General features: G+C 40.9%; 1 protein-coding gene across 2 annotated transcripts in view; it reads left to right on the top strand.

The window, feature by feature from the left end:
• LOC149436416 (uncharacterized) overlaps positions 1-25,270 on the top strand; it is an 82,033-nt gene extending 56,763 nt beyond the window's left edge. The window contains exons 10-11 of one of the 2 annotated variants that reach the window (XR_016308291.1): positions 357-23,261; positions 23,303-25,270. Coding sequence is in view for 1 of the 2 variants with exons in the window: in XM_089661637.1 (XP_089517763.1) it covers positions 357-1,126 (770 nt within the window). In the remaining variant the exon portion in view is untranslated. Of the gene's footprint in view, positions 1-356 lie in introns of both variants that reach the window. The other variant, XM_089661637.1, reaches the window with a different exon arrangement.
• The last annotated feature ends 465 nt before the right edge of the window (positions 25,271-25,735 follow it).

The following is a 25,735-nucleotide window of genomic DNA, read 5'->3' as shown; positions in this document are numbered from 1 at the left end:
GTCCAGCAACACTTTACAGAGCCAGGGGCCTGACTCTAATAATCTTTTTCACCGTCTCTAAAGGTGGCATTCTGACCACCTCTCTAAGGGGGGCATTCTTTCCACTCACTACCAATATACTGGTTATTTTTTCCACCAACCTCCAATTAATAAGGGTTTCCCTGGGGTAAAATGGTTAAGAAAGGCTGCTCTAGGGGGCTGGCATTCAGTTTTCTACTGCCTGATGTCCGTTTCCTTCGTAGGCGGTGGTATAAGCCTAGGTTTCGTACTATCTAGCTGTGTCTCTCAATGGACTTCAAGAAAAAATTATTCTGGTAAACACAAAAATCCTATCTTTTTGTATGTTGTTACTGCAGATGATGATGATGTAATTATTGAGAGGCCACGGGGTCCTGAGAAATTCAACCTAAGAAATATTCCTTCAAACAAAGTCCAGTACAACATAAAAAATAGTGGATACTGCCAAAGATTGGTGAGATGGCCAGTTGGTCAGAAAGAGGATGTCGCCCTCAAACGTTTTGTTCCGGCCTTGCCAAAGGAACCCGAAAGGACTTTTAACTGCACTGAATGTGGGAAGAGGTTTTTAAAGCTATCCGATCTTAGACTTCACCAAGGAATCCACAAAATGAAAATGAAACAGTTTAACGGGTCTGTGGCCCAGCTGAGACCCCAGCCAAAGGTCGAGACCGGTCCAAAGGCTCCTGTCGAGGACAGCTTTCTTCAAAGAGCATCGATCAAAAATACACCTGAAGCAAAGCCTTTGTCGTGCGTGTTTGGAAACGATGTAAGCCCCAACTCCAGCATCGTACAAAGTCCAAAATCATTCGCCAAGGAAAGACGGTTCGTATGTAGGTTCTGCGGCAAAAGGTTTCAGAATAACAGTAACCTTATTGGACATGAGAGAATTCACACAGGAGAGAAACCGTTTGAATGTCCCGAATGCGGAAAAAGTTTCAGCCAGAAGGCCAACCTCACCACCCATCAGAGACTTCATACTGGGGAAAGGCCCTTTGTGTGCATCACATGCGGCAAAGGCTTTGCCCAAAAGATAAACCTTCTAACGCACGAGCAGACGCATGCAAAGAAGAAAAAGAAGATGGATGGAAAGCACGTTATGTTGAACTAATTCCGTATTTCACTTCAGGTTGTGGCTGAATATGCATCAGCTGCGATTACCATAAAGTGCCTGAGAATCACTTGTTCCTCTACACTAGGGGCTAAGCTATGTGGACCAGATATGACTGAAGGAACAAACTCTTCTAAAGTGGTCGCTTTTTGGGAGGAAAAAGTAGGATATCATTGAACGGTTACAGAAAATGGCAAAAAAAAAAAAAAGACCCAGGTTATAGATTTTATTTCCCGGACTCCTTCAGGTTGGAAAGTTTCAGTGAAGCGTTTTTATCAGTGGTGAAATTTAAAAGGACAGTCAAGGTGGTAGCCCCTCAGTTCAGAACTTATATATTGAAAAACACTGGGAAAGTAATGGTTGTCTTAAACTGATATGAGGGTGATTTGAGGATGATTAATGTCCCAAAAAGCTCTCCGAACCTTGATGCTGCTAACAGCATTGTTGTATTTTTAGAAAATGTAATTTGTACCCAAACCAAGAAAAGCTTTTCAAAGTCAAGTTCACGTGGAATCATTTAATTTCAAAAGTTGACTTTGTGTCAATGTCTCCTTAGCTGGTCCTATCGATCACTGGCAGCGATATGCAAATTTCTATCCCGCGTCGCCCAGTTATATTAAAGAAGTTTACCTTACAGTTTTCCAGAATGTGGTGTGGACATCTCAGCAGCAAGTTAGAGGCCCCCTGTCTTGTATTGGGGATAGGAATCGGCCCTCAGTTGGAGCTCAAGTTGTACTTTACCTTCAGGGAGCTAATTTAACATACAAAAGCAATTTGAATTCTTTTAGGCTATTACATTAAGTTTTATATATTTTCCTCTTGCCACGTTCCCTCAATTTGACACAGTCTAATTAGATTACCAGAAAAGCAATTTTATATCATTCATGGTTATTTTCTGAAAATGAAGCTAGCTATTTTTAGCTAGAAATGATCGAAATCAGACCTTCTCATCATAAAATATGCAGCGAGAAAAGACATAGTAAGGTAAAGTTCAACTATTCTCGAACTAGGGAGCACATAGGGAGCAGCCCTCTAACCTTTGTAAAACTTCCACAAAGATATGTTAACGGGACAGACCATTAGCCTGAAAGTTAAATATGAGGACTAGAGGAGCTTTCACTTTCATAGTAAAAAGAATCCAAACTTTATTAATAATCAAAATTTGACACAAAAAAAAAGACCACATTGAAATTCTACAACCTTCATCATCCACCATTAAAATCTTGATGATAAGGTTGTCAGTACATAATCTGGGATTCCCAGGCACATCAGCATCCACTATAATCATAAAAATAAAATAATCATTAATATCATATTAATATAATCATATTTAACTTCTGAGGAAGCCCAATGTCGGAGCAAAACCCATTGACGTCATGATGACATCAGGACACCCACCAGACCACACCCATAGGAATGGCCAAGACTGCTACACATTGACAGATATAAGGAACCTAATATATAGGACTAGGAAGTGGAAGCCTTTACTGACACTGAAAATTGGCATGTGGGTCTTTACAGTGAAAGCCCAAGCCAACACAAAGGTTTGGTGAGCCATCATAGAATAAGTGGCTGCTACAGCTAATGGTCCGTCCAAATAACATATCTTTGTGGAACTTCTCAAAAGATTTAAATCTCCAACTTAGAGGAAAAACTTTATCTTTTCAGTTTTAGACTAGAAAGGGCTAGAACCTCTAGCAAGTTTGTATTGCTAAAAGGTATAGGGCACCCAATCGTTGGCTTTGATAGCTGTTCCAACAGAATTTCGGGCCTCGTATATGGAAATTAATTTCTATGTCTCAGATACAGTAGACTGTTTGGGATATCTGTGCCTATTGCTGGTGTTACTTCCTGAGATAAATGGTGCCAGCCAACCTTGAATATTTATGGAACCATCTGAAAATTTGTTCCCTTGTAGAGATTTGATCCTGTTTTTACAGCTGACTGCCCTTTGGTGTCTATGGGCTTACGTATTCTTTCCACATTTCCTTCAATATAGAAAGAATAAAACTGGAGTATGGAGATTGGAGTTTTTTCAGAATAATTTAGGATGATGCTCTTTAATTGCACATTTAATGTCTATATCGGAGAGGCCCGTGGTTGAAATGGTGCCAAGATCCCTTGACCGTTTTAATTCACCACTGATATACATTGCTTCATTGTAGGAATGTACACAAATGGTCACAGCGGGTACAAAGCCTACATTCAAGGACTGATTTCAGTCTATCATTAACTTGTAGAAGATCGTTCTTAGCTGGTTACGATCAAACATTACCAGTGTATTTTAGCCCCAAAGTCTACTTATTTTTAAATGCACACTATACATTTGTTGAGTCGCAGGCTAATTTTACTATTACGTTTTATGGACTCGTATTTTGACAGGTGCTACTCTGAGAAGATAAGATACATACAAAAAAAAAAAAAAGTACCTCAGACATGAGAAGTATTTTAGAGGTTTCTAAAGTACGAATCATTTGTTCCAATTTTTCTAGCCTTATGTTAAAGTTTAAAAAAACAAAAACAAAAAAAAAACAAACAAATCTATATAAAAAAATAGTTGTAACCGGTTTGTATATAACAGTTGTGTTTTAGATATCGGTTCATGGCTGAAAGTCTAGACCGTTTGTCCACTAATAACAGTTTTCAGGGGTGAAAAAAAAAAAAAAATATCCTGTACATAGATTAGTATCTCTCTCCCCAACTCTCAGACCTCAATGACACTTTTCCAGTATGCTAATTGTGTTGTGCAACCCTCGAAAAAGAAAAAAAAAGTCTCTATTTTTTAAAAAAATAATGTTGACTGCAAACTTGGAGGAGAGAAATGTTTTTGTCCTCTTTTTTTTTTTCTTTGTTATTTATTGAATAGTTAATCTGTTAGTGCAAAACTCTCCATCAGGTTTTTTGGTAAAGGTTTTAATGTTAACACTAAAAAACAAAAAACAAAACATCCTGCTAAGACATATAACCTCCAGATGTAATTTATAGCTTAGTAGTTTTCGATTTGTGCTTCTATGTAGGCAATGCTGACAATGTTACATAAACCTCCATGTTTTAATGGTGTGTTATTTGCCAAGTAGACAAGCGATAATTTCTGGAGTGAAACTCTAAAATGTTGTAGATGGCTTTTTTTTTCCTTGTGCTTTATCCTTTTTTTATATAGTTTGTTTTAAATTTTTTGATACTCCTGGATGAGTTTCAACAATATATTTGACTGATTTTAGGTTGTGAAAGAGCATTTGGGCAGGCAGTCACACGTATAAATCTCTGGTGAGGTAGACGCAACCCCTCCGTTTGGTGCAGGTCAAGGAATAGGAATTGAATGCTTGTGCCATATTAAGTATACAGTGCTTAAGTATAAAAACTAAAGGTATCCATACTCTGACATGAATGAGAAATGGGAATTGGACAATAATACACAAACCACTTCCAGCCCTTAAAGTACTGCCATAAAGTCTCAATGTTCTGCGGCCTATCAACTGCAGTACGACTGACTCCTTCCAGTGTGTTCCGTCGGTGCGGCCCTCCTCCGATGAGGAAATCTGGTAGATAATTGTAACAATGCACACGGGAGGGCCTAAACACCTAGTACATTGTCTAAAGCTTATTGAAATAAAAACAAACAGCCAAATCCATACTCACATAATAAGGAAATAAGCGAGCGTTAAACCAAATAATGATCCAGTGGGGGAGTCACATGGCCTGACCTGATGTATCACTGTTGGCGAACTGGCGCATTTCGGAGGATGCACCCCCTTCCTCAGAGCTATGGCCAACCAACACGGCCATCATCATTGGTGGTTGTTGATGTATTTTGATTGACATACCAACACGGCCATCATCATTGGTGGTTGTTGACGTATTTTGATTGACATACCAACACGGCCATCATCATTGGTGGTTGTTGACATATTTTGATTGACATACCAACACGGCCATCATCATTGGTGGTTAACGTATTTTGATTGACATACCAACACGGCCATCATCATTGGTGGTTGTTGACGTATTTTGATTGACATACCAACACGGCTATCATCATTGGTGGTTGTTGACATATGTTAATTGACATACCAACACGGCCATCATCATTGGTGGTTGTTGACGTATTTTGATTGACACACCAACACGGCCACCATCATTGGTGGTTGTTGACGTATTTTGATTGACATACCAACACAGCCATCATCATTGGTGGTTGTAGACGTATTTTGATTGACATTCCAACACGGCCATCATCATTGGTGGTTGTTGACGTATTTTTATTGACATACCAACACGGCCATCATCATTGGTGGTTAAAGTATTTTGATTGACATACCAACACAGCTATCATCATCGGTGGTTGTTGACGTATTTTGATTGACATACCAACACAGCCATCATCATTGGTGGTTGTTGATGTATTTTGATTGACATACCAATACAGCCATCATCATTGGTGGTTGTTGACATATTTTAATTGACGTACCAACACGGCCATCATCGGTGGTTGTTGACATATTTTGATTGACATACCAACACGGCCATCATCATCGGTGGTTGTTGACGTATTTTGATTAACATACCAACACGGCTATCATCATTGGTGGTTGTTGACGTATTTTGATTGACATACCAACACAGCCATCATCATTAGTGGTTGTTGACGTATTTTGATTGACATACCAATACAGCCATCATCATTGGTGGTTGTTGACATATGTTAATTGACATACCAACACGGCCATCATCATTGGTGGTTGTTGACATATTTTGATTGACATACCAACACGGCCATCATCATCGGTGGTTGTTGACGTATTTTGATTGACATACCAACACAGCCATCATCATTAGTGGTTGTTGACGTATTTTGATTGACATACCAATACAGCCATCATCATTGGTGGTTGTTGACATATGTTAATTGACATACCAACACGGCCATCATCATTGGTGGTTGTTGACATATTTTGATTGACATACCAACACGGCCATCATCATCGGTGGTTGTTGACGTATTTTGATTGACATACCAACACGGCTATCATCATTGGTGGTTGTTGACATATTTTGATTGACATACCAACACGGCCATCATCATTGGTGGTTGTTGCCTTATTTTGATTGACATACCAACACAGCCATCATCATTGATTGGTGTTAACATATTTTGATTGACCTTTACTGTCACCTTTGACCTGGTATATTGCTGAGTGACCGCCTTTTTCTGTGGGAGGTGTATGAATATATATGACGATGGTTGTGTTGGTTTGCCATATCTCCGAGGAATGGAGTGCGTCCCCCAAAATGCATCAGCTTGCCAACATAGTGGTGCATCAGGTCCTGTCATGTGACTCCCTCACTGGACCGTTATTTGGTAAATCTCAACACTCGTTTATTCCCTAATGTTGTGAGTATGAATTTGGCTGTTTGTTTTTATCTCAATAATCATTTAGTAATACCCTAGGCGTTTGTGCCCTCCTGTGTGCTTTTTCATTTATTTCTCTTCAGATTGATAGAAAGTATAAAGACATCCATTGGCAATATCTGATAGCTCATTAAAATCAACACGACAGTTGATGGAGCTGGTCAGAAGAGATCTCACTTCCTCAACATCTTCCTGTTATGTCTTACCATTTATATACTGCAATTGTAAATTTAAGAATGTACATTTCAGTCTGTGTATGGGTACCTTTAAGCCCAGTTATAATAGATATTCAGTCATATGAACACTTTACTAATAACCTCCATTTTCATTTCATTTAGTTTTACCTTCAATTTAACTATTACAGAAGTTGCACAGTTTGTATGACTACATAGTTTCATAGGCACTTGCCAAGTTCACTCCGTAATATACCAGACCTGCTCAGACAGGCCCCCTCTCTTCCTCATTACAAATCTGCCTTTAGATGAAGGGTGTGGCCATTACTCATCTATGCCAGCATAGAGCACTGGAGTAGGAGGGCCGGAAGCACATTTACAGTTTTAAGAGTTAATCTAGACATTTTCATTTAAAAGTAATAACCTATGGCAGTACAAGACTTTAAAGACCGTAAAGGGTTTGAGACTTGAAATGGGCCTTAAGACGTGCAGATAATATATACAGTTTGTCAAACTATCAATTTTTTTTATTTTTTTATTTAGGACTGTGTGCATTCAATTTAGAATCTCAATAAGTTATTTTACAATAAATGTATTAAAATAGTTTTTCTTTAAATTACGATATATTGGAGAATAGTCTGGCCGCACATGGCTAAAGCACTAGGAGGCAACCTATGTTCACTGTTGACAACTCGGCTGCCTAGTTGTAGGAGGGTTTGGAGGGAAAGTTTTGCCCAGATGTAGATTGTGACTGTAAAGGCTGTAGTAGGAAATTGAACATTGGCTCCTCCCATTTTATCCTCCTCCCTAGCAGAGTTTCCAAATTTACTGAAATGGCAATTTTCCATTTACAACCGCAACCCTGAGTTGTCCTGGTTGAATGCTAAATTGGCTTTGCAATAAATTGTTTTTTTGTTTAAAGTTTGAATAAGTTTAATTCCAAAACAGTTATTTAAATCCAAGACCCATAGCTGAAGCTCAACTTTTCTCAACATTTTTGGATTTTCCACCATCAGTAACTTGAATTTCCACATGGTACAATACAAATCCAAGGCCTGTAGCTAAAACTCAACTTTTCTCAAGATTTTTGGCTTTTCCACCATGGGTAACTTGAATTTCCATATGGCAGTTGTGCAAATCCAAGACCCTTAGCTAAATTTAAATTTTTCTCAACATTTTTGTCTTTTCCAACCATAGGTAACTTGAATTTCCACATGGTAGTTATGTACAGTAAATTCAAAGCTCATAGCTGAAGCTCAACTTTTCTCAAAATCTTTGTCTTTTCCACCATGGGTAACTTGAATTTCCACATAGCAGTTATACAAATCCAAGTCCTTTAGCTAAAGCTCAACTTTTCTCAAAATTTTTGGCTTTTCCAACCATAGGTAACTTGAACTTCCATGTGGTAGTTATGTACAGTAAATACAAGGCCCATATCTGAAGATCAACTTTTCTCAAAATCTTTGGCTTTTCTGCTATGGGTAACTTAAATTTCCATATGGCAGTTATACAAATTCAATGCCTGTAGCTGAACCTCAACTTTTCTGAAAATTTTTGGCTTTTCCAACCATAGGTAACTTGAACTTCCACGTGGTAGTTATGTACAGTAAATACAAGGCCCATAGCTGAAGCTCAACTTTTCTCAAAATGGCTTTTCTACTATGGCTAACTTAAATTTCCATATGGCAGTTATACAAATTCAATGCTTGTAGCTGAAGGTCAACTTTTCTCCAAATTTTTGGCATTTCCATATGGCAGTTATACAAATCCAAGTCCTGTAGCTGAAGCTCAACTTTTCTCAAATTTTTGGGGTTTTCCAACCATGGGTAACTTGAACTTCCACATGGTAGTTATGTATAGTAAATACAAGGCTCATAGCTGAAGCTCAACTTTTCTCAAAATCTTTGGCTTTTCCTCTATGGGTAACTTGAATTTCCACATAGCAGTTATACAAATCCAAGTCCTGTAGCTGAAGCTCAACTTTTCTCACATTTTTTGGCTTTTCCAACCATGGGTAACTTGAACTTCCACGTGGTAGTTATGTACAGTAAATACAAGGCTCATAGCTGAAGCTCAACTTTTCTCAAAATCTTTGGCTTTTCCGCTATGGGTAACTTAAATTTCCATATGGCAATTATACAAATTCAATGTTTGTAGCTGAAGGGCAACTTTTCTCAAAATGTTTGGCATTTCCACATGGCAGTTATACAATCCAAGTCCTGTAGCTGAAGCTCAACTTTTCTCAAATTTTTTGGCTTTTCCAACCATGGGTAACTTGAACTTCCACGTGGTAGTTATGTACAGTAAATACAAGGCTCATAGCTGAAGCTCAAATTTTCTCAAAATCTTTGGCTTTTCCGCTATGGGTAACTTAAATTTCCATATGGCAGTTATACAAATTCAATGCTCGTAGCTGAAGGTCAACTTTTCTCAAAATGTTTGGCTTTTCCACCATGGGTAACCTGAACTTCCACGTGGTAGTTATGTATAGTAAATACAAGGCTCATAGCTGAAGCTCAACTTTTCTCAAAATCTTTGGCTTTTCCGCTATGGGTAACTTAAATTTCCATATGGCAGTTATACAAATTCAATGCTCGTAGCTGAAGGTCAACTTTTCTCAAAATTTTTGGCTTTTCCACCATGGGTAACCTGAATTTCCACATGGTAGTTATACACATAAAAGTCCTGTAGCTGAAGCTCAACTTTTCTCAAAAATCTTTGGCTTTTCCACTATGGGTAGCTTGAATTTCCATATGGCAGTTATACAAATTCAATGCTCATAGCTGAAGGTCAACTTTTCTCAAAATCTTTGGCTTTTCCAACCATAGTTAACTTGAACTTCCACATTGTAGTTATGTACAGTAAATACAAGGCCCATAGCTGAAGCTCAACATTTCTCAAAATTGTTTTACTTTTTCCATCATGAGTAACTTCCACACAGCAAGTGTAACAACTCCACGTTACCAAAATCTACAAAACATTTCTTGGTCCTCCACATTATTAGACTGTAGTGAAAACTTTAAGGCTTTAAACACTGTAGGTAGTGTAGCTGCATGTCTTAAAGTAAAAGAGGGAAAGATGTAAAAAAAAAAAATAAAAAAAAATCTTTATTTGAAAATGTTGACCCTACAATTTTGAGCTCATATTTAGTGAACACAAACCTATAGATGAATTAATATATGTGGTAGCAATATAGAATTAGCAAACATTTTGCTTTCTTACGGTCTATCTGTAGAAATTAGTTTTTGTTTCAGAAATGTTATGTTGCAGTTAATACCGCAGTATAAGTAGGTCAAATTTATGTTTTCGTTTTTTTTTTCTGTTTCCATGTTAGTTTTAACTGCAGATATCTTCCAGGTTACAGAACTCAAGCAATGCAAACAACTCATAATTTTCAGGATACAAAATCAATGTAATTGTTCAGGAAATTTTAATCTTGATGTTGTTGTTGTCATTGTACAAGCTGATATATATAGTCACCCGACTGCTCACGTTACTCATTAGTCTGTATTGTCTGACGCGGGTCACCTTTTTCGTTTTGGGCAAATTTTACAGAGGTTCAGGGGATGGGCTGTGTACTCTTTCTGCATAGGACCAGTCTAGGACTTTACGGCTCGCACTGTTTAACATCAAAGGGAAGCTGCTACTGTTAAGTGTATGGAAATCGTAAATCTATTTTTCAGCCCATTTGACATCATGGCTCACTGTAATACTGTTTTCCTAAACAAGTAATGTTTTGTTAGTCTGTTGCAAAAGTTTTTTTTTTGTTACCTGGAGATCCTGCCAGTAACAGCACTTGCAGGCCGGCTGTGCTAAGCCATTGTCAATTAACGGCCTAACATTAGTGATTGAGCTAAGGTTTGGGAAACGTTCACAAGATGAGAGCCCACCAGCCCAGCTGCACCTAACCAAGAGACGGGATGCTGGCCATTTTTGGATATCGCCATTGACCATGTGGCTATAATATTAGATCAATGATGGAACCAGCCTTCCCCACGCCCAGCTGCACTTAACAAAGAGAGGGGATGCTGGCTGCAGGCTCTGCAGCCATTGTTGGCGATCTCTCCACTGAAGTCTGCCGCTGGGACCCGATCATGTCAATGGACCGGAGCCCCCTTAGCATAAGTATACAGATATTTCCTTTATGAGGTAGATAGAATAGGCATAGAAGAGGGTTGGGAGTAGATTTAAGTATAGTTAGTGTTTGCCTAAACTTCCACTTTAACCAGCTGCAGGCATCACCCCAGAACCATTTTTAGAGCTGGGCGGTTGGCTCTCATTTCCAAGCAATCGGAGCAGCTACAAGCAGAAGGAGGGAATGTCCCACCATCTCCTGCCAGTCTCTCAAGATCTCCCTTCCCAGTGGGAGTCCCGAGCGACCACCCGTCACGTCTGCTGGCTGACCGGACAGCCAAACAAAGCCAAAATCAGTGTTGATCGGCTCTCCTTTATAGTATACTGGAAGTGATGACCTGATATCACTTCTGGTTTACTTGGAAACTTTGGGCGCCATTTTTAAAAATCTGAATGCATTCCAAAACACTGGCCTTGGTGTTTTGAATTCTTTTAAGTGCACAGGAGGAATTTGGGGTCACATACCCCAGATCCCTCTATATAGGGTACCTGCCACTTGTCTATTGCTGTCACAAGGGATGTTTACAAAAAGTGATAAAAAGTGACAGTGTAAAAAAAAAAAAAAAGTTAGTGTCCCCATGCTCATACTTAGGTCCTGCGCGTGCGCAAACACCAATCGTCACACGCATATGAGGTATCACTGCGATAGGCAGATCATGGGCAGTAACTCTAGCACCAGACCTCATCTGTAAATCTAAAGTGGTAACCTGGAAAGGCTTTTAAAGCGTCACCTATGAATAGTAAAACGTACACTGTTTGCCGTTGTTGCACGGGCGTGCGTAATTTTAAAGTGTGGCATGTTTGGTATCTAGTTACTCGACATACCATCATCTTTTATATATATATTTTACCAAAAAACTGGGTTATGTATCTTTAAAAAAAAAAAAATTCTATAGCACCTTCAATTTACGCATCCCTTTATATTTATTTTGCACATTCACATCAGTCCCTAGCCCTAAGGTCCCTAACTCGCATTCAAACATACACATACTAGGGCCAATTTGGACAGGAGCCAATTTACCTACCAGCATGTCTTTGGAGTGTGGGAGGAAACCCACGTAGGCACAGGGAGAAAATGCAAACTCCAGGCAGGTGGTGCTTTTGTTTGGATTCGAGCCAACAACCCTAGTACTGCCAGGCGGAAGAGCTAACCATTTAGCCAGTGTGCTGCCCACTATAAAATTTTAAAAAAGTGTATTTTCTCCGAAAAATTGCATTTGAAAAACTGGTGCGCAAATACCGTGTGATATAAAAAAAAAATGCAGATGCCACCATTTTATTCTCTAAATATAGATAATGTTTGGAGGTTCTAAGACCTTTTCTAGCAAAAAATACTGGGTTTAAAATGTAAACAAAAAGTGCCAGAAATGGCTTGGGGTTGAAATGGCTTGGGGTTGAAATGGCTTGGCGTTGAAATGGCTTGGCGTTGAAATGGCTTGGCGTTGAAATGGCTTGGGGTTGAAGTGGTGAAGCAAACTATACAACGAGACGTGATGTCAGACATCCTGAACAAAAGTACTTTTACGTTTACATACACTTACATTTTTTTTCCTTTATTTAGGGTGATTCTGCCAGAAACCCAATGTTCCCAAGACCTAAACCCATCTCTGATTGGACATTTCTGTGTATTTTTCTCTTCTAGAGTCTGTTACATACAGTACGCCAATGTTTGTTCTCGTCTTGGTTAAGGAATAGAAAAAAAATAAGTGTCCCTTTGTAAGCAACGGACAAAGCCATGATATTTGTTGATGTTACGTTGGATTGGAGAGATGCGTATTGTTGGGGGTGCACCCACAGGGTTTTTTAATAAAGCCGAAAGGTTTGGATGTAGTCAATGTCAGTCTTGCAGGTGACGCGTTGCCCACACACATAAGACAGGGCTTGCCAGATGTGGCAGATTCCCCAGTCATGCAAAGGTTTTTATGCGTTACCATTCCGCAAGGACTGGTTCGCACCAGCCGCTGCATGGCGACGCAGTGGCCGGGGAGCGATGTGGTGTAGTCGTGACTAGCACAGTGATGGTGTGCTCTAATCTCGGCGCATCAGACTGTTTCCTTTTTGTTTGTTTTTTTTCAAAGAACTTTATTGAGATGTCACGCAGACACCTTATAAAGTTCAGTTGGTGGTCACGCGGCGTTGCATGCTGCGCACACTATTTTAACACGGTGTGAACCGGGCACATAGGAGACAAGGCATGCGGTGAAACTGCGTTTGGCGGCTATTCCAGCGCAAAAATACAAATGAGATGTGAACCAGCACTTAATGCAAATGACATACTGAGAAATGTATGCGTGCTAAATAAATTCAAGAAATTTTGTAGTTTTGTGGCAAAAAAAAAAAAAAAGATGTGGTACATCTCTGCAAAATTTGCACATTTCTGCCATGTTTTATCCCTTTAACCCCTTCCTGTCCAGTCCCAGCATCCCTTTAACCCCTTTACGCCGGCCGCACACAAATGTGCGGCCTCCCGGTGTCTGGGCCTAGACGCCGAGCGGCTGCATATTTGCGTTCATGTAAGAAAAAACCATATGTGCTGAGAGCGCACGCCCTGCGCGCTCCCAGCACACATGTCCGGTACTCACGGAAAGGTCCCGGTCTGCTCTTTCGATCGGGACCTTTCCTGATCATGTGACCACCGTGATGACGCGTCACGGCGGTCACATGATCCCTAAACCACCCGCCACACCTCCCGGCTTCTGAAACTCATAAAGGGCCGGGAGGCGCCGGCGGGAAGGGGTTAACAGGATCTTTACGCCCAGGGAAGGGGGGCAGGAAGGACCGGCTGATCATATGACAACTGTAATTGGCTGTCACAATGATCACATGACCAGGAGCTGGTGCCGGAAACTGACGATCATTAGTAGAGGGGTCTATTTGCTAAAGGCAAATAGACTGTGCACTTTGCAAAGTGCAATTGCACTCTGCAAGAGCAGTTGCTCCAGAGCTTAGTAAATTAGCAAAAAGTCTGCTGACTTCCATCATGCAGTCATGCGCAAGCAAAAAATGCATTTTTAAAGAAAATTTTCCTTGCATGTAATTGGGTATTTTTTGCAAAGTGAAGCTTTACCTCATTTACTAAGCTCAGGAGCAACTGCACTTGCAAATTGCAGTCTATTTGCCTTTTGTAAATCAACCCCTATACAGCACTTTCTTTGACAACTCAGTCACTGTGCTGGAAGCATGCTGTCAGCACAGAAAGCTCTGCGGTCCATGGGGTGTTGAAGAATAAGTTCACCTTTTGAAAAAAAAAAAAAAAAATAATACACATTTTTTGCAAGTAAAAAAGTTTGTATGTACTATTTTTTTTTCTCAGGAGCCTGTAAAGCACTGCAGAGCACAGGTGCAATGTCAGGCTCCTGCAGACTGTCAGTGTTGCTGTCTGACCGTACCTTCGATACGGACGGACAATTACTTCCATGAACTACGAGGATTCTCACAAGCGCCCTCGTCGTTCATTGAGAACTACAAGCCGTCAGCCACAAAGATTTATCGGTTCTTGTAGTCTGTTCATGCAGAGAACTTTGTGAGTGGATGATGCGGTCGTGTGTGGGTGATCGCGGGTGTGGGGAGAAGATCCGCGGCCCGCAGGGAACATGTTACATGTTTCACCCTAAAAACAGATGGAACATGTAACATGTTCCCAAAGGTGAACTTATCCTTTAAAACCCACATGTGCAAAAAAACAAACAAACTGATAATTCTGACAGAAAATGAACTCCACTCATAACTTTCGGAAAAGCGCATTTTCTGTCAGCAGCAGCAGAAATCCCAAGCAGTGTTGAGGCAAAATGTCCCTAACACCCCGGTCACATCGGGTGCGAATTGGCACGCAACTTGCAAATCGTATTCCAAGTCACACCCTATTGTCCGCAGTTACAGCGGACAAATTGGTGTGGTTCTGACTTGGTCAGGGCCACACCGATTTCTAAAGCAGTACATGCGTTACTTTTGGTGCAATTTGCATAGACATGCCAGGGTTCTAGGTGTGATCCTGGACTCCCATCTGTCCTTTCAGCCCCAAATCCAATAACTGTCCAAATCATGCAGACTTCACCTCCGCAACATCTCCAAGATACGGCCATTTTTAACCTCAGAAACTACTAAGCAACTTATTCACTCCCTTGTTATATCTCGTTTGACTATTGTAACTCCAGCCCGTGCCCCCTCCCCTGACTTCTCCATCAAGATCAATAACACAATCATCAGTTCCTCTCCTCATGCCAGGGTACTAGGTGTAATCCTAGACTCCCCTCTGTCCTTTTAGCCCCAAATCCAATCACTGTCCATATCTTGTAGACTTCATCTCCAAGATACTCCCGTTCCTAACCTCGGAAACCACTAAGCAACTTATTCCCTCCCTTGTTATATCTCGCCTTGACTGTTGTAACTCCCTCCTCATTGGCCGACCTCATTGCAGGCTATCCCTCTTCAGTCTATCATGAATGCTGCTGTCAGACTCATCCACCTTACTAACCATTCTGTATCTGCCACCCCTCTCTGCCAATCCCTCCACTGGCCTCCACTCAGTGTCCTCCATCCCTCTCTGCCAATCCCTCCACTGGCCTCCACTCAGTGTCCTCCATCCCTCTCTGCCAATCCCTCCACTGGCCTCCACTCAGTGTCCTCCATCCCTCTCTGCCAATCCCTCCACTGGCCTCCACTCAGTGTCCTCCATCCCTCTCTGCCAATCCCTCCACTGGCTTCCACTCAGTGTCCTCCACCCCTCTCTGCCAATCCCTCCACTGGCTTCCATTCAGTGTCCTCCATCCCTCTCTGCCAATCCCTCCACTGGCTTCCACTCAGTGTCCTCCACCCCTCTCTGCCAATCCCTCCACTGGCCTCCAATCAGTGTCCTCCACCCCTCTCTGCCAATCCCTCCACTGCCTTCCCATTGCCTAACGGATAAAATTCAAAATATTAACAATAACATATAAAGCCATTTGTAACTCTGCCCCAAATTACATCACCAATCTTGTCTCCACATATCACCCAAACTGTCCTCTCCGCTTCTCGCATGATCTCCTGCTCTCTAGCTCACTCGTCTCCTCCTTCCATGCTCATCTCCAGGACTTCTCCAGAGCTTCCTCCATCCTCTGGTACTCTCTACCCCAATTATCAGACTATCGCCTACTCTGCTCACTTTTAGGCGATCTCTGAAAACCAATCTCTTCAGGGAAGCCTATCCTGCCCTCAGCTAATAATGGAATCTTTTATTCTTCCTACCAGTCCACCCCCCTCAGTTATTACCTTTTGTACCACTAGCCCCTCCCTCTTAGATTGTAAGCTCCCAGGATCAGGGCCCTCCTATCCCTCTTGTATTGAACTGTATCATTGCTGTATTGTCTCCCTTTATATTGTAAAGCGCTGAGCAAACTGTTGGCGCTATATAAATCCTGTATAATAATGTCTTGCAAATCGCACCTGAAATCGGCATCTCACCCGACTTTGAAAATGTTCAACTTCACTGTAAGTCGCACAATTTCAAAGTCAGGCCTGATGTGACCGGGGAGTTCGTCACTCGGGGGCTGAACACATTGGGGTGCAGCACAGGCAACACTGTCTGCTCACGTAAGGAAGTTAGGAGATCGCTAATTTTCTCATCACCGATTTTGTCCCCAGTCATGATTAAAAATTTTAATAAGTTTTCTTGCAGCTAAAATTTTCAGTTGAAAGTCTACTAATGTGTGGCCAGCTTTACCTTCTGTGTGTGGGCAGCTTTACCTTCTGTGTGTGGGCAGCTTTACCTTCTGTGTGTGGGCAGCTTTAATCTTTGGTGGGTGTAGATTTAACGTGGCGCGGCCCTTTTTTATACCATCTGTAATAAAGCCTAACTCCCAAGTTTCATTTCACTTTAGTTTGTTTGGTCTAATAAGGCCCAAATTAATTATTTCCATTATTAAAGTGGAACGTTACCCATAACAACTTGGTAACAAAATGTTCTCTGGCAAGGAATATACATTCCACATGAATAATTATGCTGCCAAAAATGATAATTATGCTGTAAATTTTCTCCAGCATCGTTCCTGTTTCTTCTTGCCAGGGGCTGTCATTTTGCTGAAGCCCAGAACCCCTGAGCAGCAGTAAATCGTTAGCAGATCGCCTCTACATTTTTGGCACAGTGCCCAAAAATTGAGGGCAACTGAGCATGTGCAGAACAGGATGAGACTGGATTTTACACAGTATATTTGAATGTTTTACATGGCTATACCTGAGAAAAGGTCCAGCCTGTAGTGATCTAACAGGATTTAATTTGCTGACTAAAGTTCCAGTTTACCTCTTGGCGCCGGGCCAAAATAAAATGTGCGGCCTCCTGGCGTCTGGGCTTAGACGCTGAGCGGGCGCACATTTGCGTTCTATCAAAAGAAAACATTATGTGCTGAGAGCATGCGCCCTGCACGCTCCCAGCACACATGTCCGGTACGGAAAGGTCCCGTTCTCCCCTTCCGATCGGGACTTTTCCCAATCATGTGACAGTGTATCACGGCGGTCACATGACCCTAAACCCCGCCGCGCCTCCCAGCTTCTGAAGCCCTTAAAGGGCCAGGAGGCGCTGGCGCCAAGGGGTTAAGAAATGCAGCCGCTGTCAACGCTGTATAAACTGTATATAGAATCAGCTACATGCAGTATACAGTGCTGTGTATACTGTCCCCAGCTTAGGGGACTTCCCATTTTGTTGCCAGACCAAAATTGTGTTGCGCATTTACAGGAAGCCTTGAACACTCACTGACCACTTTATAATATCGGGTTGGACCCCCTTTTGCCTTCAGAACGGCCCTCATTCTTCGTGGCATAGATTCAGCAAGGCGTTGGAAACATTCCTCAGAGATTTTGGTCCATGTTAACATGATAGCATCACGCAGTGGCTGCAGATTTGTCGGCTGCACATCCATGAACTGTTGATACAAGTCAGTATGGATCCATGCTTTCATGTTGTTTACTCCAAATTCCGACCCTACCATCTGAATGTCACAGCTGAAATCACCACTCATCAGACCAGGTGACGTTTTTCCAATATTCTATTGTCCAATATTGGTGAGACTGCGAATTATAGCCTCCGTTTCCTGTTCTTAGTTGACAGGAGTGGCACCTGGTGTGGTCTTCTGCTGCTGTAGCCCATCTGCTTCAAGGTTCGACGTGTTGTGTCAGAGATGGTATTCTATACCTTGGTTGTAATGAGTGGTTATTTGAGTTACTGTTGCCTTTCTATCATCTGGAACCAGTCTGCCCATTCTCCTCTGACATCAACAAGGCATTTTCATCCACACAACTGCCACTCACTGGATATTTTCTCTTTTTTTCGGGCCATTCTCTGTAAATCCTAGAGATGGTTATGTTTGAAAATCCCAGTAGATCAGCAGTTTTGAAATACTCAGACCAGCCCGTCTAACACCAACAACCATGCCACATTCAAAATCCCCTCTTCCCCATTCTGATGCTCAGTTTGAACTTCAGCAAGTTGTCTTCACAACGTCTACATGCCTAAATGCATTGAGTTGCTGCCATGTGATTGGCTGATTAGCAGTTTTTGTTACCAAGCAATTGAACAGGTGTACCTAATAAAGTGGCTGGTGAGTGTATTATTAAGAACGAATACAAGGCTTTCTCTGATTGGCTGAGGGTGGAGATTGTGACATCATCCTCCCACCTCTCTACCTAGGCTAATCAGAGGAAGCCTTGTGTTCATTGATAAAAATACAAGTCTTCCTGTGAATGGCTGAGCAGCACTGAGCTGAACTCAATTTTGTTCTGGAAATGGAAAGTCCCCTTACCGCTGCTATAACATACAGTATGTAGCTGATGCTGCAAAGAGTTTATACAGTGCTGACAGTGGGTGCATTTCTTAGTTAGATCCCTTTCACACTGATGCATTTTTTTAATGTGTTTTTAACTTGTTAGAAACGCAATAAAAATGTTTCACTGTAAATCCTTTGGGGCTTTTCATACGACTGCGCTTTGGGTGCGGTGTATTTGGCAAAGTCCGTCTTCTTTGGTGTGGCTTTCAAAACGGCACCACAAATGCAGCTCCTCATTGAAATGAATGCAAAACACATTGCACAGTTGTGTTTTTGGTTTGTACATGCATTTTTAGCACTTTTTCTTTCAGCGGAGCAATGTGAAAGCACCCTAATGGAAATAGTTCATTTGGGCCAACTTGACCTAAATGGTCTATTTAAAGTGAAATGAAACCCAGAGTTAAGCTTTAAGGTGATGGTGACCTTTTCGGCCATGGCCGTTGAGGGCCAAGTGACTAGAAATGGTCAGGTTTGGTTGAATACATTTTTGTTCTGGTCTGAAAGAGTTGTCTGTTGGTCTTCTGGTAAAGCTTCTGATTGGGTTGATTCCATTGTTCTTCTGGTAAAGCATCTGGTTGGGTTGATCCCATTGATCTTCTGGTAAAGCATCTGGTTGGGTTTATTCCATTAGTATTCTAGTAAGGCATCTGATGGGGTTTAATCCCATTGATCTTCTGGTAAAGCATCTGGTTGGGTTTATCCCATTGGTCTTCTGGTAAAGCATCTGGTTGGGTTTATCCGATTGTTCTTCTGGTAAAACATCTGGTTGGGTTGATCACTTTGTTCTCTGGTAAAGCATCAGGTTGGGTTTATCCCATTGGTCTTCTGGTAAAGCATCTGGTTGGGTTTATCCCATTGGTCTTCTGGTAAAGCATCTGGTTGGGTTTATCCCATTGGTCTTCTGGTAAAGCATCTGATGGGGTTTATCCCATTGGTCTTCTGGTAAAGCATCTGATGGGGTTTATTCCATTGTCCTTCTGGTAAAGCATCTGATGGGGTTTATCCCATTGGTCTTCTGGTAAAGCATCTGGTTGGGTTTATCCCATTGGTCTTCTGGTAAAGCATCTGGTTGGGTTTATCCCATTGGTCTTCTGGTAAAGCATCTGGTTGGGTTTATTCCATTGGTCTTCTGGTAAAGCATCTGATGGGGTTTATCCCATTGGTCTTCTGGTAAAGCATCTGATGGGGTTTATCCCATTGGTCTTCTGGTAAAGCATCTGGTTGGGTTTATCCCATTGGTCTTCTGGTAAAGCATCTGATGGGGTTTATTCCATTGATCTTCTGGTAAAGCATCTGATGGGGTTTATCCCATTGGTCTTCTGGTAAAGCATCTGGTTGGGTTTATTCCATTGGTCTTCTGGTAAAGCATCTGATGGGGTTTATTCCATTGGTCTTCTGGTAAAGCATCTGATGGGGCTTATCCCATTGGTCTTCTGGTAAAGCATCTGATGGGGTTTATTCCATTGGTCTTCTGGTAAAGCATCTGATGGGGCTTATCCCATTGGTCTTCTGGTAAAGCATCTGATGGGGTTTATCCCATTGGTCTTCTGGTAAAGCATATGATGGGGTTTATCCCATTGATCTTCTGTAAAGCATATGATTGGGTTTATCCCATTGGTCTTCTGGTAAAGTATCTGATGGGGTTTATCCCATTGGTCTTCTGGTAAAGTATCTGATGGGGTTTATTCCATTGGTCTTCTGGTAAAGCATCTGATGGGGTTTATCCTTGTTCATGGGAGTAGAACTACTGTCATTTCAAAACATTTTGGCTATTTCATAATGAAAACCAGAATGAGAAGCTTTACATACCACAGAGGTGCAATGTTACCAGCAAGTCTGTTGTGCAGAAGAGAATAATTCAACTTCAGCCTGTTAAACTTTCACCCATCTGCAGATGCTTTTTGGTTCTTAATAAGTTGCTTCTTGAAACAGAAGCAAACCGTCATTGGCAACTCTTTCTGGGGCATAACTGACCAACGCCCTGTCCTTATGTTTAGCCATTTTATCACTCCATGTCGTTGGTGCCCAAAGTATGACTTTGTTTCAGCACGCACTTTGCATCTGCTAGTTGGGTCCCTTTTTGTTGAATGCCTTTACATGTCCAGTAACTTCTCAGAAGCAACCGTTTACAACAATGTTGATAGTTTCGTGTTTGTTACATGCCAAATCTACCTGAGAGAACACTAATGGTCATGGTTACCTCTCGATTTTACATGTCTGTCTATGTGTGCCCGAATCCCAGTTGGGGGGAAATCCCTAGCAAAAATGAAAACATCTTTAGAATAGGGAAACTGAGTATTGAAATCCTCATGTACTGTAGCTACTGAATCCCAATGTGTTCTGCAATATTCTGTTTAAGAAGCAATCGCATTTATTTTTTGGTCAATACGTATACAGTGGTCTGAGCTGCCCCCATGCTTTCCTGTCTTTTGTTTTGTATTATACAGTTGAGGGAATGTATTGTGTTTTGATCATTTGAAATATTTAGTTTCATGTGTTTTTCTTTTTTTTTTTTTTAAGGGGGGGGTCCAGGGCTCTATCTACTAAATAAAACCTTTACATTCTTGGTTCTGTTACTGTCTTCAGCAGTTACAAGTCAGATGTTTTATAAAGCGCTACGAACAACCAAAAATTATCTATCTTAAAGCTGAATATCAGGAATTCAGCATCTTTGCAAAAAGTGCCAGGCATGTACATGTCACCTACAGAACTTATCTCCATCACAGGAGTCAGGTTTTTTGCACTCCTGGAGGATACACTCTGACTGTGAGAGGAAAGAAGCACACAGCAGCTATGCCCACCCCTCCCCTTTGTTGCCCGTTAACAGAAGCCTTTGTATTTTGTGAGTTCACAAAATACAAAGGCTTCTGTGAATGAGCAGAAGGAGGAGAAGGGCAGGCATAGCAGTTCCAGCGACTCTGCTCTTGAAGGAACTGAGACCACAGTTAGCAGCATTGGAGCTCCAGAAAATATCTTCCTGGAGCACAAAAAAACCTGTCAGGTGTGAATAGAGATAAGTCTTCAAGGTGGCAGGCAGCTCGTTAGACCTAACTCATGGTATGCTTGCAGTTCTTACAAAGTAGCTGAAGTCCTGGAATTCAGCTTCAAAGCTGAATTTCATGTATGATCTATATTTCATAGTTACATGGGCCCAGCATGGTCCAGTGCAAGTAGTAGAGAACACCCCAGAAACAAAAGAAGGCCTCAAAACCATCTATAATTACTGGAGCCCCCATTTAAAAAATCAACAATGTAAGCCACTTCAATGATAAACTGCTGTTGTAGGGCTACAAGAGATACTTAATATAATTATTTAAAAATAAATTAATTGAAGAAAATACAAGGCATCCTGCGAATGGCAGCAGTACCGGACAAGTGACTCCCTGCGGTTGGCATACAGTGGGTCAGTCACTTAACACAAGACCCAGAAGATCCCAGCAATCACTGTGGTAGCACCGACTGCTACATTGATCATCACCTTCCACAGCCACTCCTTAAAGCGATACTACTGTAAAAACTCTGTTTAATTTAAACAATCTCTTCTCTTTCTGCATGTGGACGATGGCACTGTAATTATTTTAATACAAAAAAAATCTAAGTACCTTCTTTATTAAGAGATATACAGCTGTCACATGACCCAGCTCTTTCCCAGCCTGTCTGTAGGGAAACAGTGGCAGGAGGAGCTTCTAGACCTCTGCTGCTGGTCAAGTTCAAAAATAGAAAAAAAAAACAGCCTTTGGGATACAGAGTAAAGATGATTAATATCAATAAACTGTTTTCAGTTGTTCTATATATATATATATATATATATATATTTGAAATTACATTTTTATTTTTTTTTGGCAATAACATGGTGTGGGCAGATTTCTATTGTTATACAAATATATATATATATATATATATATATATATATATATATATATATTTGAAATTAAATTTTTATTATTTTTTGGCAGTAACATGGTGTAGGCAGATTTCTACCAGTATATATATAAAGAACCAGCGCCACGGAAATTATATAAAACAGTAAGCTGCAAAACCTAGCCTATAAACTTATAGGATATACAAAACTTCAAAAAAAAAAAAAAAATAGGTTGCGCTTAAATACATACAAAAGTGTAACAAAAAAATAAATAAAACAATAAGAAACAATATTTTAAATCAAAATAAAATCCAGCAAAAATGAAAAAGTCCAAAAATTCAAATAATCAATAATGTCCAAAATAATTCATCACCAAGTAAATCCACCACCAAAAATGGTTAAATACAACTCACCAGAGTAATATGCTGATTGTTGAAAAACCAGCATATAGTACTTGTTATTCTGGGAGAAATGAATAATATGGTGACAACAACACTGAGGGATGAACTCCAACAGATGATGTGCTGCAAAGTTGAAAATCCACTCCAAAGGTGATTTAGTATCCAAACTGAGAGATGATCAGACCGTCAAAGCAAGGTGTCCAGGCTGACACCAGTATAGACAGCATGTGTGATGAATACGGGGAGGTGAAGCCTCAATTAATCAAGATGTAACATCCCACCTCCATAGTGTTTTGCTGGTTAGTGTGCTTGGAGGAGGAGGGAAGGAGTGGGCTGTCATTAGAATAACAGGGAGGAGGGAGGTGAGGCCTCATTATTCATTAGAATAACAGGGAGGAGGGAGGTGAGGCCTCGATTAATCAAGATGTAACATCCCACCTCCATTGTGTTTAGCTGGTTAGTGGGCTTGGAGGAGGAGGGAAGGAGTGGGCTGTCATTTAACAGAGTGTACACGCCTACATATAGCATCTCTGTAGTCACATGGGCTGTTCTGATGTGATAGGAAGGAAATGCTCAGGGTAGAAATACACAGAAAACTGAGCATGTGCACTAGCTGCCAACACTACTCTACAAAATCCCCAACTACAGTGGGGACATGGATAGGAGGGGTAGACAGAAAACAGCAGGATCAACCAGGTTTTTTGCAGAATACAGAAAACGAATTCCATAGTGACTGAGTAAGAATGAACAGCATGTAATACGGTAATTAATAGTTTTTAGTGACACCTGTAAGTATGCAATATTCATACTTACATTTGTCCAAGCTGGGTCAGTGTTACTATGGAATTAAGGCCATTCCTGGAGTTCAGCTTTAATTATTGGGATGAAAATATGGACAGAGAGTTATCATTTAAAGTAATATGTTGCTATATATAAGGATGGTTTTTAGTCTCGAAAGGTAAACAACAAAACCTCAATTCAACTGCGTTGTACCGGAAGCACAAAATGTTGTGAGATCCCCATTGGTAAATAGAGCCTCTGGTTTTAGTCTGTCGCTTGTTTTTCATGTTGTGTTTAATTTAAGGCATCCCTGTCTTCTAACAAAGAGGCACTTGGAAGAGAAGAGATATTCTGCTCCCTTCTCCGGCAGCCTGTATCCTACCTCCCCTCCAGCACTGGACCCACCACCAGTCTCTCCATACTTCAGCAATTCTGGGAGTGTTGGATGCCCTTGTCCCCACTACACACCGTAGTTTCATCCTCTCGCTCCTACGTCCCTACAGGTCTCACTAGGGTTTGGAGGATGGAACCACAGGGAGCACAGGCACCAAACACTCCCGGAAGTGTCTCGGAATTCGGAGAGACTGGTGGTGGAATCTAAAGAGACTGATGTATCCTACAGCTTTGGAATGGAGGAAGGTGGGAGACCAGGACCACCATTAAGGTGAGTATACTACATCTTCCATTGCAGAGACCTTTCAACTACATGTTTGTTGGAACCTCTCAGGGTCACTTTATATAATTTTTTTTTTAATGTGTGCCTGTCACCCCTACATAGAGAAGGTGACCTTTTTTTGTAGGCCAGAAATCATTTGCAGGATACAGCCTGTGCTTTCAACAGGACTTTGCGACATCTGATAAAAAAAAAAAATACAGAGCACCTCATAATGACATGATGTCACAACTTCCTTTCTAATAGGCCAAATATAGATTTGGCGTTCAGTACGTGTAACAGGTTCACTATGGGGTCTGTTTATAAAAAAAAAAAAAAATTCTGAATGCCTCAAGAGTCGCGAATAATCAGCGTAATTTATAGAAATGAGTGTAATTCCTATCAGCTCCATCTAGCGGCCATAATTTGGTATTTTCTTGATTAGGGTATTTCAGAAAAATACAGCATTGCGGCCACTAGATGGAGATGGTGATCACAGGAAGTAAACCCGTTGCACAAATTGCGGCAAATGTTTGAACTTTTTATAAACTGACCCCTTTAATTCAGTTGTTGTCTACTCATTAAAACAGAAAAGTGAAACCAAAATATAACATATGCAAAGATTTTGCTGTTTTTTTTTTTTTCCTTTGTTCAGCAGCAAGAATTGTTTTTTTTTTTTTTGTATTTTGTCTCTATGGGTGTTGTGTGCGTATCACCGCCTTTCCTTCAGAGCATTTTCCTCCTGTTACCTGTCCCCCCTGTGTGTGTCTGAAAACGATTATAACTTACGGTACTTCTAGAAGGAGATTGTTAGCTGTTACTATAATAATCCTTCCGTTTAGAATGAGTGCTCCATAGAAGTTGAGTCTGTGTATGTGATTCTTTATGGTTGTCAGAAATGCTGTAATATCTTCCAATAAACTCTGTTTTCTTACTTTATTAGCGTTGTCTTTTATGTTCCTGTCGGCAAAAATGGAAAAGAAATCGCGTTGGTGAAAGCAATTGTTGGTTTGTAGGCTTTGAATAGTTTAAAGCCCAACTTCTGGCAAATATTTTTAAAAACTGGGACCCTAGCTGGTGCTTAACCACTTCCCCTCCGGAGGATTTACCCCCTTCCTGACCAGGCCATTTTTTGCATTACGGCGCTGCGTTACTTTACCTGATAATTGCGCAGTCATGCAACGCCGCACCCAAATTAAATTTGTCCTTTTTTTCCCCACAAATAGAATTTTTTTTTTAACATACTGTCTCCTTGCACCCAAATGAAATTGATGTCCTTTTTTTCCCCACAAATGGAATTTTTTTTTTAACATACTGTCACCCTGCACCCAAATGAAATTGATGTCCCTTTTTTCCCACAAATGGAGCTTTCTTATGGTGGTATGTGATCGCCTGTGCATTTTT

The sequence above is a fragment of the Staurois parvus genome, unplaced genomic scaffold (genome assembly GCF_062004578.1).
Source record: "Staurois parvus isolate SC_StPar_1 unplaced genomic scaffold, SC_StPar_1.0 ptg001357l, whole genome shotgun sequence".
Taxonomy (NCBI): domain Eukaryota; kingdom Metazoa; phylum Chordata; class Amphibia; order Anura; family Ranidae; genus Staurois; species Staurois parvus.
The sequence above is the reverse complement of the archived record's forward strand: the minus strand, read 5'-3'. Positions and strand labels throughout refer to the sequence as shown.